The 20,110-nt window shown below is 46.1% G+C and overlaps 2 protein-coding genes across 9 annotated transcripts in view; one reads left to right on the top strand and one right to left on the bottom strand.

Moving 5' to 3' along the window:
* Nucleotides 1–8,589, top strand: part of RMDN3 (regulator of microtubule dynamics 3) — a 34,801-nt gene extending 26,212 nt beyond the window's left edge. For 5 of the 8 annotated variants that reach the window (XM_083508946.1, XM_083508939.1, XM_083508942.1 and 2 more), the window contains 3 exons: nt 902–982; nt 3,450–6,494; nt 6,694–8,589. In XM_083508946.1, coding sequence (XP_083365072.1) covers nt 902–982; nt 3,450–3,503 — 135 coding nt within the window. In that variant the 3' untranslated portion in view covers nt 3,504–6,494; nt 6,694–8,589. Of the gene's footprint in view, nt 1–901; nt 983–3,449; nt 6,495–6,685 lie in introns of all 8 variants that reach the window. The other 3 variants (XM_083508940.1, XM_083508943.1, XM_083508945.1) reach the window with 1 other exon arrangement.
* Nucleotides 8,590–12,338: 3,749 nt separating this feature from the next.
* Nucleotides 12,339–18,603, bottom strand: LOC310709224 (cytochrome P450 1B1-like). The gene has a single exon (XM_083508557.1). The coding sequence runs from the start codon at nt 16,977–16,979 to the stop codon at nt 15,372–15,374; it is 1,608 nt and encodes a 535-aa protein (XP_083364683.1). The 5' UTR covers nt 16,980–18,603; the 3' UTR covers nt 12,339–15,371.
* Nucleotides 18,604–20,110: the final 1,507 nt, after the last annotated feature.

Here is a 20,110-nt window from a genome sequence, read left to right as displayed (position 1 = left end):
CCTGCATACACTCAAACTTGACGCTCCAGCTGTTTTGGGACTACAACTCCCATCATCCCTAGCTAACAGGACCAGTGGTCAGGGATGATGGGAATTGTAGTCCCAAAACAGCTGGAGGGCCAAGTTTGGCCATGCCATGGTGGGATTAACACGAGTAAATACGCATAGGGTTTCACAGTCTGACAGTAGGACTTTTATATATATATCTAGCTAGTGTTTGAAGACAGGAGTGCCTGGTGTGCTCTGGTCCATGGGGTCACGAAGAGTCGGACATGACTAAATGACTAAATTCTTATATTCCAAGAAAATGATCTGTTGTACAAAATTTTGTTGGCATCCGTCTGTCTCGGGAGACAATGGAAGAGTGCGCCTTTTGGAGGCGAATCAGGGTATTTTGATTCCACTGGTGATTCTGTGAAAGCAAAGCGTAAAGTATGTCCCAAGATGGTTAGACAAATTCTGCTAAATAGGCCTGTGAGGAGGGTGTCAGCCCCATGCCTGTCCGCCCCCAGGGGTGTGGCAGCCTCAGCACTATGCAGTCTTGTTCTGCAGGGGTGCAAGTGCAAACTTCACAACCACAAGAGCAGTGCTGAATGTAATGTCACATTCACTCTTGCGTCACCGGCTCACAACATCCTCTTGAACATCATTCTGAAGTGAATAGTACAGCTTAATGGGCTTGTACCTGGGCTGTTGATGTCACCCATTCTGATGCCTCTCTCTTAGAGTTCAGCCTACTATATATTTTGGAAAGTGCTTTCTCCAGGCGTCTCCTCTTCTGTTCTCTATGGGTTTCAGTGTTTGAAAAGATAAATTATATTTTTTATTAATGGAATACACATCCTCATAAAATGTTCTATCTTGTTTTAATTTTGCTTTCCCTCCCCACTCTCTCTTGCAGTGCTACAGGGAACTGGGAGATAACTCGGCAGCTGCTCACTGGCTGAGTTTGGCTTCAGAGTTGCCAGTCATCACAAAGGAGGTAGTGTTTGAGTGTCATTCATGTGTGAAGATGATGATTTAACAGATCCAAATAATATGCCATCTCATTTTTAGTTGTATCTGTCTTCAGAGATAGACAGCCTATTAATTCTACACTTTAGTTTTTATTTTATCCTTCTTCCTTTTCGAGCAGTTTTCTAAACCGATTTCTGAGTAATTTTTAAAATAAAAATATGTCATTTTAAATAGGTAGTAGGTGAACCTAAATATTCAAACTGCTGAATCCTACTGATCTGATTCATATGTCATGCTAAGCCAAACCGTGACTTAGCCAGGCTCTGGCAGAAAAGATCACCACCACTTTGCTGCTCTCTAGCCATTGTGCTTTGCCAAGTTAAGCCATGGTTTATATTGCATGATCTCTGGCTTGCAGTCTAGCTTTCCTGGTTTGCAGCTCATGGTTAGTATGGAGAACACTAAACCACAACCCAGGTTTGGACAGCACACAAAGCCAAACCGTGGCTGAATTCAGTGCAGCACAGCGGCAAAATGACCTTGGAGGAGCAAAGTGGCTGTCTGGTGCATCTTGGTAGGCCATGCAAATTTTGCAAGTAAGCGGTGATAAGTAATTTTTCTATCGCTGTTATGGTGGGGCTGTTTTTTATAAATGTTGGATGGAATGTTAACATTTTATATGAATTTTTTATTCTGTAATGTTGCTTGGATATATTTTAGGTAACAGGCCGCTAATATAATATTAATATTGCAGTTAAATTAGATGAAACTGGCTGCATTGAACCTGTTATATTGAATTAGAGGTGAGATCTTCACGAACCCTGTCAGGTGTTTTTAAGCTGGAGTATTCATTCTAGGCTATAATGCCTGCAGTTGTTTTGAGGATCTTTCTTTTAAAAGTTTTCACCTGAAAGGGGTTTTATCTTTTGTTGCACAGCTCTTTAACTGACATTTCGGACTATGCATATACTGAATTTTGCTCACTATTTTATATTATGCGAAACTGGTGTTACTGCCACCTCCAGAACAATATCTAGTATTGCACTAGCAAATCTTCTACTGCAGGCTGCCAAGCTTAGGGAAACCAGATGTCAAACTTAAGAATTCCAGTCACTGAACAGGAAATTTCAGAGATCAAGAAAAGGTTAGATCCATCAATTCAGGCAGCAAAAACCTGTCAGACTTGGCTAGGGGAAGACTTTTGCTAACCAGGCATTTTAGGAAAACAAGTTGCACGCTGTAGGGGGAGTGTGCATCTATATAAATCAGAATTGAGTGTCAAAAGAACATCTAATGGCCATAAAGACCAGGCTGGCCACAAGTGGCAAGGCATCCCCCAGTGGGGTCGGCAGGGGCACAGTCACCATTTCAGAATCAGGGCAAGCGTCAGCCAGTGATATTACAGCATGGTTAGTCTCCTAGGGGATACTGAGTTTTGTTGAATGGGAGTCTGGGGTGAGAAGCCATATGCTGGTGATCTGGTCTAATATTTCTTCCCCCAGAGTGAGAAACAGGACTGGAAGTGGATGGCTCTGGGTGAGAGCCTAGGACTAGGATGGGTAGCTGGTTCTGCTGATTATGCTTGACTTACGCAAGGAGATTAGGTTGTGATATGCCCTAGATAGATCTGATAGGCTGGGTATTTACTTTCAGCGGAAAGGACTGCGCTGCTCTACCTGTGGCTGTTTTACTACTGTACTACTGGATATCTTTGATTTGGTGAGGTACAGGATTGTAGCAGGGATTGTGTTTTTAGCTCCTCCTCCTTGCTGTCCACTTCTGGTAATTGTATAATACAGTGGTACCTCGGGTTACATACACTTCAGGTTACAGATGCTTCAGGTTACAGACTCCGCGAACCCAGAAATATTACCTCAGGTTAAGAACTTTGCTTCAGGATAAGAACAGAAATCGTGCTCCGGTGGCACAGCAGCAGCAGGAGGCCCCATTAGCTAAAGTGGTGCTTCAGGTTAAGAACAGTTTCAGGTTAAGAACAGACCTCCGGAACGAATTAAGTTCTTAACCCGAGGTACCACTGTATAGGCTTTGTGTTTGAAGAGGGGCAGGGAGATAGAATGTTTGAGGTTCCCCAGCTGGATTCAAACTGTGCCTGCAAATGGACAACTTCAGGGGGTATTGCTGTCAGCACTGATCAGCTGACCATCATTGAGCCTGGCTTTCCAAGGAAACATTGGGAGAAGACTTTTCAGTAGTTCATATGCAGTTGTGTCTTTAGTAGGTAGACATGGTTTGGGGGAAACAGCCTGACGGGTTAAATTAGGGCCCCTGCTAGGCCAAATTAGGGCCACGGGCGAAAGGTTTCCACCGCTGTTTTGAAGTATAAACAGTATGGAAAAGGAAGAAGAGCCAGACAGGGTTGTTTGTTTCATTTTCTCCCTAGGAGGTTGGGAGAAGAATAGTATGTTGATCATCCTGATTGTATAATTTTGCAGCTAGCCACAAATTTACTTTGTTCCTTTTCATTCCTCCAGGACGCTGAAAGCAGTAGAGAGATGGAAGAGATGGAAGCAAATGCAGAAGGCTAAGCAAGTTGAAAGATCTGTCTGCATAATAGTTGTGCAAATGCAGTGAAAGTTCCAGTCTAAAAGGTTTCACAGTCATTATTATCCTCGCTGGGCTTCATGAACATGCCGCAGAATGAAAATGAAAAATCAAACTGTGGTTTCAGCAGTCCTTTTTCAAAGAATTAGGCTGGCATGATAGTCAAAGAAAAGTGATTCAGCTCATATCCCTTGATTGCTAAATCAGTATGCTCAAGTGTCCTCAAAACAGAAGTTACCAAGTTGATTATTTTTTCATGCTTGTGTTTTGCATATTCACCAGCCAGACATTTCCAAGACACATTAATTGCACACTTCCTTAATTGTAATGTGATCAACATGGCACTTTGTGTGTTAATCCAGTTTTCATAATACATTAGAAATTAGTCAGTAAAAAGAAGGCCTGTATTAGATGTGATGGCAGAATTAGGCACAAGATCTTCCATGGTTTTTAGATTAGAGCAGACCTGGGGAGGGTTTTTAAAAGGTTTCTCATTTAAAAACAGTTTCCCATTTAGAATCTCCCCAGCTATATGTTAGGTATATACCCAATACCTTTATGTTTTCCAGTTTATTTGCCATAAGACAAATAGCTTGAACTGGGTGGGTGGGGGGAGTAAATTTGGGAATGAGGTTTATGGGAAAGCTTTAATTGTCCCCTTTTCTAATACCCCACATTTGTAGTGATCAGAAGAGCAAGGTGGCATTTCTTACCTGGCTTCCCAACATAGAGGTTGCTGCTGGTAAATAGGAAGGGGAGGGGCAAGGCAATGGGGAGGTTGGTGTTGCGCAGGTACAATGGCAGGACCAATCCAATATTCCCAATGCTGCAGCTGCATCAATCCATGTCACTTTGCTCCTTTCCTTCTCTGCTACTGGCAGTGACTTCACATTAGGAGGCCAGGTAAGCAATACTGCTCTACTGGCCCACAGCCTCGGCCTAAACCCAATTACTGCTTTGATCTAAATGGAAAAAGGCAACAGATCTTGTTTTCTGGATTCCCCTGTGTTGCATCTAGTTTGAACTGGATGTATAAGGTAGAATTACAGATCACGGCTTCCTCTGGCAAAGTGATTAATGCTTAATCCGTGGACGCATGACACTCTGTTCACTGCACACGATAAATATTGTTGACTTGGCCATTTTTACTCAAGGCAGCGTAGTACTGTCACTTTCCATTGCCCCCATTCTTAATATCTAGGTGGGGATTGATAGGAGAACATTGGGTCAAATACAATATTCCACAAGCTAGACTTCTGTTTGAGCCCTTACAAATAACTCTGAAATTATTTATTGTGTCCAACACATGCATCTTGTAAGCTATATGCATATTCAACTAGCTGCTTGTGGACTTTGTGTTCCTTTTGAAGTACTCCACTTCTTTCGCACAGTACGCTATAACTGTGGCACTGCCATTCATTAAATCCACGAGGGGCACCCAGCAGAAAAACCTAGAAAAACCTTAATGTTGGGGGACCAAATAATTTGCCTTCAGTTTTTGGAGGTGTTTGAAAGAACTAACATCACTGCTGCAAAGGGCAATTAAAATCTGTTTTAAGTTTAAGGAATAAAAACAAAGAGTTTTCTTCATCTGCTGGCCTTTAACAGTATATTCCAAGATATATATTTAAAATTATCTTTCATTCCTTCTCTTCAGCCATGAGCATTACCTGCCTACTTTAGAATACAGCATAAGGGGAAATTCTTGGTTCTGAAAGAGAACCAAGCTCTGTATTTTCCAGAGCTGTTACTGAGTTGTACAGAATATGCAATGCCTAAGAGGTGGAATTAAATTACCAGTCAGTTTCAGCCTGTTGTAAACCAAACAATCTTACTACTTCCAGAGCACAGAATAATTCTGTTTTCTGTGTGTTGTAATTTTTGCCAGGGATTCAAGTGGGATTTCTCAGTCCCCTTGAAACCTAATTTACAGCTCACTTTAGCTGGATAATTACAGTGATTTTTATTGAATACACGCTGCTGTATTTAACATTTCTAGAAAACACAATTAGAATATTTTATATAAAAATCATCTAATCTATTCACCCAAATATGTATATAACATTACACTAGAATTGCTTTTTAACATTACAACAAATCAAGTTGGAAGACAAGAAATATTTCTGTCCAAAGATTTTCCTGGTGCATATTTTCCTGTTTCTTAATTCATATTTATATCTAAAAACATTAGATAGGCTGTCACCCTAGTCCTATAAACGTTCAGAGAAGCAAGTACTTTTATAGCCCTATTTTTACTGTACTCACAAGGAAATGCAACTCGGTTAAGATTGCAAAATCAGAAATGTGGGTTGTATTCAACTTAAGTTGTACTCAGAGTAGACCCACTGAAATAAATGAACCTACGTTAGTCATGTGCATTAACTTCAGTGGCTGTACTCTGAGTAAGAGAATTATTGGATACTGCCCTTTGAGGAGGTGGCAGTGCTATGTATTCTTGTGACCATGTGGTTTGGATGAGAACATACTGCCAACTACTAAATCACTAGGGTAGTTCCTTGCATGTTCAAAATGACTGGCCATAAAATGTTCAGTGAAGGGTTCCTCAAGTTGAACGTTTCCCGGTATTTAAAGGTTTGTATAAATGCCTGAAATAATACTTGTTTTAAATATAGTAAGTCCTTGGATCAATCCTTGTTGCCCTTGCTAATTTACTGTAATATCATTACCTCACAATCAACTTAGTTCATGCCCCTTGTGAATTTTAGGCCATGCCATTGTACACAATCTAAACAATCCCTACTGTAATACTTACTCCATACTTCATTCAAGTGAAGTACAAAGTGTATCTTCAGCTTAGACCTGTGGGCCATTTTCCCCATACCATGTTGTTTGTCACTGGTAGTGTGATCTGATGGGTGGGAGGGCAGAGTTAAGACCTGAGTTGGCTGTGTGCACCTCTTCCTTGCAAGGGATGGCTGATGGAGACGTTAAATTAAAATAAAAAATTCCTTCCAGTAGCACCTTAAAGACCAACTAAGTTAGTTCTTGGTATGAGCTTTCGTGTGCATGCACACTTCTTCAGATACACGAAAGCTCATACCAAGAACTAACTTAGTTGGTCTTTAAGGTGCTACTGGAAGGAATTTTTTATTTTGACTATGGCAGACCAACACGGCTACCTATCTACTAAATTAAAATAAATCAGTTCAGCAGGATTCCATGCAAACCCCTTCATAATTCAGGGAGCGCTTTGCATTGGAAGCTGCTGCTAAAACGAAGAAAAAAACACCAGTCAAATTTGGTCCACAGCACTGATATGGGATCTGGCTGGTGGAGTCAGAAAGATTCCCCATCCCATTCTAAAACCACTAATCAAAATGTGCATCTGGATATTGGACATTTTGTTTGAGTGAAAATTGGAGTGAGTAACAATATCAACCTTTTATTATTTATACCCCACCCATCTGGCCTTGAGGCTCTCACAAGTATTACTTGAAAAGGACCAGTCCATATATTTGCATTCAGAAGTACTTACATTTTTCTGAAGTTAAAAATTTGTTCGATTTCTGTGCCTGACCAAACTATTTATTATTCCAATGAAAGAACTAATTGAAATGCTTGGGAGAGCCGTAAGAATTATTAGACAGTGACCAAAGTATTTTCTGTGAGTGCTGCTTTTAAAAACTATGCTCTGAAAGCATTTACAGAAGATGGAGAACTGTAACTAAGGCTGCAATTCTGTACTTGCTTACCTGGGAGTAAGCCCCACTGAACTGACATACATCTGAGTAGATGTGATAGGATCGCACTATTAAGTACACTTTTCTGTTGTTGTCATTGTCCCCCTCCCCACAATTTTGACATTCCACATGCTTATTTATGAGACCTTTGGTGATTCAGTGTTTGCTTTCACTATCCATTTCCTAATGTGTTTAAAGCTTTAAATTTCCACTTGTGATATTCTGATACTACAGAAAAATGATGTCAATTGCAAGCACATTTATTTTTATGTGAGATGGATGAATTAAGTAACTGATCTGATTGTGCTTCTGCAAGTAAGCCTGACGAACCTGACTAAAATGCCAATGAAGTAAATGAAGAAAGGGATCCTTCAGTAACTTCGCATGATACCAACCTTTAATTCAAGTACAGACATAGTCATGTTGTGGTGGCCTATGTAAAATTGCACTGTGTGATCATTTTAGGGCCCACAAAGCAGTGAGTATCTTAATGCACTTGACCAAAGCAAGGTCTTTAGTATGACTGCAATAGCACAAGAATGGTCCTTTAACTGCATTCCATATCTGACTAACATCTCTCTCTCTCTGCCCCCCCCCCCCCATGAATGAATTGCCACATGGGAGCACTGTGTGGGATTTTGCAGGCTGGGAGGGAAAAGCTTTGATAGGCTGGACAAGATCCTCTGGCTATGTATGTGTGCCTTGCCCTTCGTCTAAGGAGCTGGAGAGAGAACTCTGCCTGCCAGCCTCCTTTTGTTCAGGAGATTGCTGTTATCACTAACACCATAGAATCATGTGTTGAAAACAGAATAGCTTTCTGAAATTGGTTTAAGTAATCAAGGCAATATCATTTTGAGCGTGGTAGATGGTATACCTTGAGATCAGTATTTTGGAGAAGAGTAATCTCTGAGGAAGGATGGTTTGGGGAAAGTGGTTCTTTTCATTTAGAAGGAGGTGCACTTTAGCAGCCTTAGGTGGAAATGATTTATGTGTGTGTGGTGGTGGTGGTTTTTTAAAGTTGTATAAGTTTTGTTGACTAAACTGTGAATATAAAGGTGAAAATCTTTTATCACTGCACTGCAGCCCTCCCAGAGGGTCACTAAGTACTTAAAAGTCTGATGCACAAGAGGTAGTTCAAAAAGGCAGTTTGCATTACTGACAAAACATATATCCAATATCTATTTTACAGGGAACAAAAGACAATTATTTTCATGCAGCTGTATATTTGTTTTTAAAAATCAAGCTAATACAAGAGTTAATTGTAAAACTGGGTGGTTTTAACTTCAACGTTATTTGAAATAAAAGTGACAACACTGCCTAATGATGAGTATGTAACAGTTCTGAAATAAAAATATCTGCATTCTTTTTATATGACTGTGGCTTGTATCCAGAGTTCTGTGAGCAAAACTCTTCTCGTAGGACTTCTCCCAGGAGGAAGTGCAGGGAGGTGATGTTTACTGATTCATACTTCCCCCTGCAGTGCTCTGAAAAGCTGCTCCAGTGGGGCTGGAGAGCCTCTTCCAGGAATAACTTGGCTGAAGGGATAAAAATTGAAACCCAAATCTGATTCCAGACTTCTGAAGAAGTGTATTGTGACATAGACTGTGTAATTAAGAAAGATTGTATTGGTGACTCTAGTCAATAACTGGTTTCTTAAAATTACAGGAATTACTTTAATAAAGGAAAAGGCCACACAAAGTTAAGACTTGCAGTGCATTGGTGATGCCTTCAACTCCTCTTTAGCTCTCTGTGGCATTACCTGCCCCACTCCTGATGTCATATGTGGACTTTATTAAAGGTAAAGGTACCCCTGCCCGTACGGGCCAGTCGTGTCCGACTAGGGGTGTGCGCCCATCTCACTTAAGAGGCCAGGGGCTAGCGCTGTCCAGAGACACTTCCGGGTCACGTGGCCAGCGTGACAAAGCTGCATCTGGCAAGTCAGCGCAGCACACAGAAACGCCATTTACCTTCCCGCCAGTAAGCGGTCCCTATTTATCTACTTGCATCCGGGGGTGCTTTCGAACTGCTAGGTTGGCAGGCGCTGGGACCGAGCAACGGGAGTGCACCCCGCCGCGGGGATTCGAACCGCCGACCTTTCGATCGGCAAGTCCTAGGCACTGAGGCTTTTACCCACAGCGCCACCCGCGTCCCCGGACTTTATTAGGGGCTCACAATTTCCTACTGTAAACAATCATAAGAACATAAGAAGAGCCTGCTGGATCAGGCCAATGGCCCATCTAGTCCAGCAGGGATTTGAACTCTAACCACTACACCACACTGCTGCTGGATGCCTGTGGGAAGCCCACAATCAGGACATAAGTGCAACAGCACTGCTTGCCTGTGATTTCCAGCAACTGGTATTCAGACTGCCTGACAGTGGAGAGGGAACATCACCATTCTGGCTAGCAGGTGATGATAACCTTCTCCTACTCCTCTTTAAAGCTATCCAAGCTGATGATCATCACTGTGGAAGTGAGTTCCACGGCATGAATAAGTACTTTCCTCTGTCCTGAATCTTCCAACATGCAGCTTCATTAGATACCCATGAGTTCTAGTGTTATTTAAAAAATAATAATTCTCTATCCACTTTCTACATGCCGTGCATAATTTTATAAATTTCTACCATGTGACTTGCCTTTTCTCAAGTTCTGAATGCTGCAACCTTTCCTAATAGGGGAGTTGCTCCATCCCCTTGATCATTTTGGTTGAATTATCTTCCTATGGATTAATTTAAAAAAACAGATTCCCTGCTCCCATTTGCCACGTGAGCCTGGGTCAAGTATGTGTGTTTGGCGGTCATAACTGCTATGATGGTTCTGGTGGCATCACCTTTGCCTAGATGTGCTGACTGCAGGATGGTTTTAAAAGATAGTAAAGAGTTCTATCATCTTCCACCCTGACTTCTGCAAGGCTCGTAACTTTCCCCCTCTCTCCAGCCCCTGCCGGATATCCCTGTTTACCAAAAAATGTGGGTGCGGGTGGCGCTGTGGTCTAAACCACTGAGCCTCTTAGAATCATAGAATCATAGAGTTGGAAGAGACCACAAGGGCCATCGAGTCCAACCCCCTGCCAAGCAGGAAACACCATCAGAGCACTCCTGACATATGGTTGTCAAGCCTCTGCTTAAAGACCTCCAAAGAAGGAGACTCCACCACACTCCTTGACAGCAAATTCCACTGTCGAACAGCTCTTACTGTCAGGAAGTTCTTCCTAATGTTTAGGTGGAATCTTCTTTCTTGTAGTTTGGATCCATTGCTCCGTGTCCGCTTCTCTGGAGCAGCAGAAAACAACCATTCTCCCTCCTCTATGTGACATCCTCTTGGGCTTGCCAATCAGAAGGTCAGTGGTTCAAATCCCCACAATGGAGTGAGCTCCCGTTGCTCTGTGCTAGCTCTCCCAACTTAGCTGTTCAAAAGCACACCAGTGCAATCGGATAAATAGGTACCGCTGTGGCGGGAAGGTAAACGGCATTTCCATGCGCTCTGGCACTTGTCATGGTGTCCCGTTGCACCAGAAGCGGTTTAGTCATGCTAGCCACATGACCCAGAAAGCTAGCTGTGGATGAACGCCGGCTTCCTTGGCCTGAAAGCGAGATGAGTGCCGCAACCCCATCGTTGCCTTTGACTGGACTTAACCATCCAGGGGTCCTTTACCTTACTTTTTTACCTTTTACCAATAAAGTCAAGTTCCACTTAAATTTTTGGGGGGTGGGGAAAAACAAATAATAAGCGTTCAGCTTTCAGAAAACAAGTGTTAGCTGATTAGGCATTTTAGCTATGCAGTGTTGAATGTTATCTGTAACATTGTTCTTGCCTGTTTATCCTTTGTTATTGTTTTTATTTAAATCACTCCATGAACCAAGAACTTGCACATTGACCACTTACAATGAACCATGTTACAGTTATTACAGCAAATATATACTATTTTTATGGTGCCCATGTGACATGAGAAGACTTGGTCTATTTATTTGTATAATTTATTATTTCTGTGACCCCTGCTTTCCTTTGGAGCACATCAGTGAGGCCGAGGGGGGTGGGTCTTGTCCCATGCACACTGCCAGACCTGCGCCCCAGGGTGGCCACTTTGGTGCTGCTCACACAGCAGTTTGGCTTCACCCCCGAAGGCACACTCCATTGTCTTGCGAGACAGATGGATGCCCACAAAAGATCCCGGTTTGTAAAACCCAATAAAAAGTTAATCACAATATGTGATTTTGTATTTTGGAAGAACAAACACATTTAAAATTTCTTTAGACCTCTGCACCACTATGTTCAAATCCTGCGCTGCGTGCGGAAATGTTGAGCTCTTCCCTTGAAAGGCTGTGATTGCCTGCCAGATCCCCCAAGTTCCTTGGTTGCATTATGACTTCTCGACTGTCACCCAATAATCATCTTTAAAAGAAGGCTTTCCTGACTAATGTGCTAAATAAAATCTGCACATTTCTTAGCTGTGAAAAGGGCACAGATGTTCTCTCCAGTGGTAACTATGAAGAGCTGGCTCCTAACTATTGTATGTATGGGGACAACACCCACCCACGGGAGATATCGTTGTCTCCCCTACTGGCTGGAAAGACTTCGAAATTTAATCATATGTTTTGGATTAGAGGATTGTTCCTAGATTGGCCCCAGAGAACAGGCACATATAGTGATATTCTGCAACATTTCAACCATTGTAGACACTCACTTAGCTAGCTTTTTTCCTGCTACCCCTCAAAGGTGCCCAGTGTTACTATCTCTCTCCCCACCTCCAATCCTTTTTCTACCCACTAAGTTAGGACAGGAATGCTTGAGACTCACAAACATTTCTGACAGGTGTTAACAAAGCAGAGTTTTGCAAGTATAATGGTATGAGAGCAGCACCATCCAGCTAACTTTCATAGGTATTAACAGCACTTTTAGTCACTTCAAAGGAGAGGATTCATGAAAAATGTTTCTGGCTACCACTGATGGTGACCTTACTGGTGCTGGAGAAATAATGTTGGATGGCGGCTTTCCTGACAGTAAGTGAACAGCCATGTGGCTTTGCCAAACTGCTTGCTATTTGCGCTCATCTGAAACTTCTACTTTGGGTAGGATATCTCTCTATTTCTTTAATCCCTTGCTGCAAGAAGACAAACAATTGTGACAGCATCTTTATTCGGAGGTAATAATAGTCACATTTTTTTTAAATGTTAAATAACACTCAAGTAATGTTTAATACAAAAGAATATTTTTAAAAGTGCTACTTATGGTCTTCACCCAAACATAGGAATAAGGAAACGCCTAATGGTAGATTCAAAAATAGGCTATATTATTTATGCATTTCAAAACCTTTCCTGAATATGTGGCTTACTAGACAAATATAAAGGCTGCTGGAAAGAAGAAACAGCTACGCAAGTTAACTCTTTGATTTTCAGCAAAAAGCAAACAAATGCAGATTCCACTTATGTTTAAAACAGGGATGGGGAACTTCTGAGTGTTTTTGGACTCTCAATTCCTATTTATCCTTGCTCACCCTGATAACAGACAACTATGCAACGCAATGTGCAGTTGGGTCACCATCATTGTACTAAGAAGAGTTCAGTTCTCCTTGCTTCTTCCAAAGCATATGGCTGCTTCACAGGTTTCTCTTTGCAAGACCTTCATGAGCTTAACTTCTATGCGGTAAAATGGGGGAGTACGGTATGTTAGGCTGATGCTCTTCTTCGTCAACCTCACATGCACCCAATTGCTTATGAACATGCCCCTCTGCAGACAGAAAGCCAAGCAGGTTCAAAACAGTCGGCATCTCCAACTCCTTCCTCTGGAGCAGCTCCAATGCTGGCAGTTACTCTACAGTAACTGGCTTTGAGGACTGAGTATTTTGTCCACCATAGCTGCAACCACATGACTGGGTTTTGGGGGTGGGAAAACCTGGAAGGTGCCGGTGTGTGTGTGTGTGTGTGTGTGTGTGTGGACAATCTGTGGCCCTGGTCCAATTTCATGTGAGTGGCGAAGAGGAAGGAAATCGGAAGAAGGTGGGAGACAGACAGAAGAGGTCTGGCACACAGCAAGAATGCAATCACCAATGGAGTCCAGGGGAAATGCTGTTAAGAGTAGAACTGGCAAACGAGGAAATTTAAGTGTCTTGATTTCATATCACGTTAAAGCGTAATGGTCTAGATGCTATTTCTAATCAATCATCTGGTAACGTTTATTAAAAACAGTTGGTAGGTTCCAAGCTGAATTTCAAGGTAGGAACCACTGATAGATAACAGAAAAAGAACAGTTTGTCCCGCAACCCAATGCAGAAAAATGCAGCCAAAGTATTTCCTGTTCTCTGGCTAGGAGGGGGCAAGCTGGCTGAGTGTGCACACTATACAAGGAGATTTTCATTTACATTTCTGCTCAAACTGGAAGTGGCAAAGCTGCCAAGACGTGCCACATCTGTGCTGCAACTTGAGTAATCCACTAATGGATACTGAAGAGGCTTGGTCAAGAACAGAGCAGGAGCACTAGGTCTACAATTGGCAAGCTTCTGCTGCCAGGTGCTTCTAAGAAAAAGCGAGTTTTGAGAGAAGCATCAGAGTTGCTTAACCCTTCCCCTGCCTGCCATTTTTCCAGCGACTGCTAGCATGATGGCTGTGCTCTTCCTCCAAAGTTGGAGGCAGCAATGTTTCTGAACACCAACTGCTGGAACCACAGGAGGGGAGAGGGCTCTGGTGCGTGGAGTCGCGCTTGCAAGTTTCCCACAGGCATCTGGCTGGCCAACTGTGAGAACAGGATGCTGAGCTTGATTTTGCCACTGGCTATTCTTATGTTCTGTGTGGCTCCCTCCCACAGCTGGCAGTGTTCCAACCATAACTGTCACAGGCATGTATCTCAACCCGAGAGTGTGGAGGAATTTCAGCAGAAAGCCAGTGGAATAGAAAAGGGTTGTGGTCCCCTCCACCGCTGCTGCTTTGCTGAAACTGCTTTTCCTTTGATGGGGGCACTGTCACTCTCCAGGTATTGTTTGCAGCCAGCATGGCTAATATTCAGGGAGCATGGGAATTGTAGTGAATCAGCATTTGGAGGGCTACAGATTCCCTGTACCTACTTTAGTGGCAGTGGGAGAGGTTGCTACAGGAATAATTTGGCCCATATTTAGCACCACTAACCAACCGAAGGTTTCCCCCATGTCTTTTTTTTTAATGAAAGATAACTCCATGTATGACTCGCCCTATGAGATGGGATGGAGCCACAAGGTTAATTCTTAGCAAAGTCAGAGCACAGATTACTTGCTCCTGGCTGCCACAGGTAGGAAGTATCTCTCTTCTTGTTCTGCTTCAAATATGACAAGTGTGGGAGGGACACAAAACTGCATGGGGATTGTCCCAGGTGACAACTGTGCACATGTACACATAATAATTAAGTGTTGGGCTGCCACCCCTAAGTGTCATTTCCCAGCTGATGGACCTGCAGTTAAATGCATTGTCGCTGTGATACTCTTCACACTGACTACACATTATTTCCAAGTAAATGCTTCCTATAAAAATGCTTTCCACATAACACAACCTTACCTCCTTTTTTGATCAACAATACTGTTAAGTGACAAACTTATTGACACAATTTTTTTGGGAGGGGGGAGCTGAGAGAATCCAGGAGACCTTTTCTGTCTGCATGGGTGCCTGCTTCAAAGAGGCATTTATTACAAAAGTTCACAGTCCCAAAGGAAGTAACTGATGCCAATTTCCCACAACACCACAATAACGTGTTTCTCTCCCCCCCCCCCAGTCACAATAGTCTCAATGTATCTCAAATTTAAGATGTTTGATTGGAGGCTCTGGATGGGTCACCCAGGTGAGCTAAGCAGGCTCAGAAAACCCCCCAGCCATGTCTGCCAGTCCAGCTCCTCACAGGGAAGAGGAACCTTTGGCTCTCTCCAGATGTTGCTGGACTAGAACTCCCGTCCTGGCTGACCACTGGCCATCCTAGCTGTGGCGGATGGGAGCTTCAGGCCAAGCCACCATCATCTGGGAGGGCGGCAGGTTCCCCATCCCCGTAAGAAAGGCACCGTATGAAGCAGTGAGCTTCAGAAAGTTAGGGGGAGAGGGGCTGGTGGGGGGAACATCAACTTCCTCTGGCAGAGGGCAGCTCTGAAAAGCCAGCAGGGGCTATGGAGAACTTGCTGGTGGAGCAGGAAGCCCCATTGCTAAGAGGCGCCCTCGACGGTCCCTCCGAGGCTCCCTCCCTCCTCCTCTCCGCTAGGGAGAGCGCTTCGCGGGGAAACGGACACCGTGTAAGGCAAGGGCTTGAGCACCAGCCCGTAGACGTAATCCAAGGTGAGCTCCTCGGCCGGGTTGGCTTCCACCTCGCACTGCTGCAGAAGGATGGCGGTGAAGAGGAAGAGCTGCAGCTTGGCCAGCTGGTCGCCGATGCAGCGCCTCTTGCCCGTCGAGAAGATCATGACCCGGCACGTGAGGTCCCGGTCGACGTTCTCCTGCCGGGCGTCCAGGAAGCGCGTCGGGTCGAAGACGTGCGGGTCTTTCCAGCGCAGCGGGTCGTGGTTGACGGACCACTGGTTGACGAAGACCACCGTGCCCGCGGGGATGTGGAAGCCGTCGAGCAGCACGTCGGCGGCCGTGGCGTGCGGGATGGTGACGGGCACGAAGCTGCTGTAGCGGAGCGTCTCGTGGAGGAAGGCTTCCAGGCGAGGCAAGGAGGCGCGGTCGTCACCCGTCGGAAGCCGGGAGCGGCCCACCACCCGGTCGAGGTCCGCCTGCAGCTGCCGTCGAAGGTGCGGGTGCTTGAGGAGGAGCAGCAGCACCCACGTGAGGGCGGTGGAGGTGGTGTCCTGACCTGCGCCGAACAAGTCCGCCAGCGTGGCCTCGACGTAATCTCCGCCCAGGCCCTGCTGCGCCCCGGGGCCGTGCTCCATGCACTCCAGGATGGCGTCGCTGATGTGGCGCGGAGGGGCGCCGGGCTGGACGGTGCTGCGGTGCTGCGCTACCTTGGCGCACACGAAGTCGTACAGCTCGCGGCTGACCGCCTGGAAGTCTCGGAAGACGCTGCGCACCGGGTTGGGGAAGGCCTGCAGCCAGGGCAGCACGTCCACCAAGCTGCCCGCCGCCACCGTCTGCCCGAAGCGGTGGTTCCTGCTCAGCAGCGCGCGAAACTCGCCGTCGGCGTGGCTGTAGCGCTGCCCGAAGCAGAGGGCGCACAGCACGTTGGCGTTGGCCACGACGAAGAGCGGCGAAGGGTCGATGTAAGCGCCGCCCTGGCTCAGCCGCAGCAGGCCGTCGATCAGCTCCTGCGCCTCGGCCGCCACGTGCTGCTCGAAGAGCTGCTTGCTGGGCGTGTTGGCCGTCGAGAAGGCGCGCAGCGTGGCGTGCGCCACCCGCCGCTGCGCCCGCCAGCGCTCGCTGTAGCGCCCGAAGGCCATGCTCTTGCCTCCGGACACCAGGCCGAAGGAGAGGAAGTCGGGCCGGTCCGCGAAGGGCACGGCCTGCTGCACCAGCGCCTGTCGGATGGCCGCCTCCCCGTTGAGCACCACGATGGCGCGCCGGCCCAGGCGCAGCTGGAAGATGTCGCCGTAGCGCCGCGCCAGCTCGCCAAAGGTGAGGTGCGGCAGGCGGCCCAGTTGCAGCACGTTGCCCAGCAGCGGCCACCCGACGGGGCCGGGGAGGCTCTTGCCCGCCGGCCGGGGGCTCCTCCTCGCCCACAGGTACAGCAGCAGGACGCAAGAAAGCAGCAGCGCCGGCTGGACGGCGCTTTTGAGGAGCGCGCCGGCCGCCCCATCGGGGGTCCTGCCTTCCGCCATGGGGGGCGCACGCCCGTGGGACTCCTAGGAAACCGGTTTCTTTGTGGAGAGACGCGGGAAGCCGTCGGGGGACCCTTCCTCCGCCTCAGCCCCGACCGAGCTCGTCGGGTGGGGACTTTATCGCCCCAGACGCTTCGCCCCGTCGGTGAACTGCCCCCTCCCTCTGCCAGATGCCTCCTGGCTCTGCTCTGAGGAGTTCGCAGGATGCCCGTCGCGGCTTTATAGCCGTCTGGGAAGGGGGCTGAGCTTCCCTCCTCCCCTCGCGGTGGTCCCAGAGTCCCCCGTGCGCAGCCATTCCGTGCTTTCCTCCGAGAGAGAGAATGGAAGCAGCAGATTGATCCCTCGCACCAGGAATGTGTGCAACTTTCCAAGGTCTTCCTCCTGCCAAAGACAGCCTGATCCTCGCAGCAGGAGCCGGAGAAGCGGGAGGGGAGCGGAAATGTGAGAGCTACTGAACTCTGCCAGGCACCTTTGGCTGCCTTGGAAAGGCTGCTGCTTTCGTGACTGGAGACAAACTGGCCAGCGACGCTGCTGCCGCTGCCCCAGACCGCGAGGGATGCGAATGCCAGTCCAGTCCGAAGGGAAGGGCGGCAGCCAGCATTTGGTGTCTCTGCTTTGTCAGGACACTTCAGCAAAGCCTGGTGGAGGGGACTGTCAGGGGACAGCAGTTACTCGACTGGCAGCCTGACTTTCCTTGCCTTTGGAGTAAGATATAGACAACTTGACTTTTTTCTTTCTTTATGCTTTGCAAAAACATCTCAGCTGTTTATCACGCTCAGAATTGGCACAGTTGGTTGTGGGGCTTAATAAAAAAAGGAGTGGGTGACCTGGAAAGACTTTGGGTTATCCAGAGGGGGATACTTTTGAAAAGGTTGCAATTCATAAATAAAGGAAACACAATTCTTCTATTCCTGCAAAGGGGTCTCTCAGATACTTGCACCTCTGAGACAAAGTGTTGTGTCTGATAAAGTTACAGCTTCATTGGAAATGCTTGCCATCTCGTCCATCATTGGGAATCTTGAAAACCCTCCGATTCCCCGCACAGCTTCTCAACTCCCCTGCCAGCTCTTTCTTTAATCACCAACATATCCCCACAACACACACCTCAGCCCCATTCCTGCATCGTGCTCAAAGATAGGAGAGCACATAGGACCTCAGCTTTGCTGCTGCATAAGTTACTGTTTTCATAAGGTTATGGGGGAAGATAGCTTGGCTAAAATGAGAGTGGGGAGTGAATTGATCGGGCTTGTGAATTTTACTACAAGTCTCCTTCTCCAATGCCCCCACCGCTCTGCTGATGCCAAACCTGTTGCTGCTCCTGCAAGTGCTTTGTCCATGTTCCAAGTCTCCTAGTCCGTCCCACTGCATCTCCTAGCATTTGCTTGCGCTGCAGAGATTGTCCTTGGTTCAAATACCTCTTCAGCCAAGACTTGTCTCATAACCTCGTATCTGATATATGGGGATGAGGACTCTGTAGGGATGCTTATCCAATTTGGCACATGTGATACATAAATGACTATCGGACTTTGGAAAGCTCCTATCGGTGGATCAAGCTCATCAGTTTGGTTGGAATTAATTAAACTACATAGTTTGAACTGGAGTTTGAATAAAAGTGTCATTTCTGTTTTCTGAATGGATTTTACTGTGGTGTTATTTTCCTTAGTGGGCCGTGCAAGCTACCACTTTGAATAATGCTTCTTATAGTGTAGGAAGTCCTGGGGCATGGCCAAGGGAGGCTGCTGCCACCCCCTAAATCAATTAAAATCAATACAAATCTGAGGTTCTGACCTCTGCAAGAAAAATCCTGGCTACACCCTTGCCCCGGGGGGTGTTTATGGAACCAAGAAGGCAGTGCCCCCCACCCAAATTGGGAACCACTGACTTAAAGCCTGTACGTTTAGTTGTACTCTGAGCTTCTCTTGAAGCTGAATTCCATGGAATATCCTTGGTGTGCTCTACTTGCTTGAGCTTGGGCTGTGGTTCAGTAGCGGAGCACATGGTTGGCATGCAGAATGCCCTAGGTTCAGTCCCTGGCATCTCCTGCCAGCCAGTGTAGACAATAGTGAGGTAGATGGACCAGTGGTTTGGCTCCGTATAAGTCAGCTTCCTAGGTTCTGTCTCAGCCCTGAACAAAAATGTGCACACATATCAATAGGGCTGTAAAATCAATCAGAGTGCAAAGGAGCTGCCAATATAATCCTTCTCCCATATGTCTTCTTAGAAATAAGTCATTATTCGCATTTTACAAAAAGGGAACTGAGCCTGGGAGAAGGAGACCCCGCCAGTGAGCCTGCGGCTGAGTGGACATTGATCTCCAAGTTGCCTAAACACAAATCCACTGTGCAAACTGTTGAGTCACGCTGATGTGTACCAATCTTTGCAGAACCCTTCCATACAATTGCAGAGTTGGGACCCCGAGGGTCATCCAGTCCAGCCCCCAACAATTGCAGAACAGATAGGTTCACTAAAATAAATGATGAGTTGCATGTCTTTTTTTGCCAAAATTATACACTGGGAGGGCATAAGAAAGGACACAGACCCAAAGCAAGAGGTTAAGGTACATTGGACTGGTCTCTTAAGCAGCAAAGGGAGGTTGAGCTTCCAGTTATCAGGGGCTGTCGGTGGCGTGCCACTTAGAGATCACCTTGACGGAGCTAGGCAGCCTCAGAGTGTCAGAGAATGTGCTTAATGGGGTAGCTGTGAGTAATCATAGCTGTTGGCAGAGCATGTTGAAGAGGGAGCATCCGCAGGTCATGTTTTAGTGGAGCAGAGAAGCTGCCGCTCCGGAGAGCCTGACTGGAGCCAAACTTTTTGCAAACTTTCTGTTGTAAAATAAGATTAAGCTTTATTGTTGCTGTCTGAGATGATGCGATATCGTTTTAAGTCCTTTGCGACTTCAAACGTTTTCCGGTGTATCCCCCTAACATTCCTGGGGAGGAAGGAAATACTGTCGCATTATAAATTGACAGCTTGCACTATCAACATGTCACTCACAGCCACAGTGCCAAATTGAGCCCGTCTGTTGCTCAAGGGTCTCTGCGAGGGACGTTTCCAATACAGAATAATTGTGACCACATGAAGTATTCGCGTGGATTTCTGAAAAGTATGCGTTTCGGTAGTTTTTTAGACGA

Source organism: Podarcis liolepis (genome assembly GCF_965112155.1).
Source record: "Podarcis liolepis genome assembly, chromosome: 1".
In the NCBI taxonomy this organism is placed as follows: Eukaryota; Metazoa; Chordata; class Lepidosauria; order Squamata; family Lacertidae; genus Podarcis; species Podarcis liolepis.
Note: the sequence above shows the minus strand (reverse complement) of the source record. Positions and strands in the feature narration are given on the sequence as shown.

Coding starts and splice junctions, on each gene's coding strand:
- LOC310709224 (XM_083508557.1), bottom strand. CDS start 16,979: ATGGCGGAAGGCAGGACCCCCGATGGGGCGGCCGGCGCGCTCCTCAAA.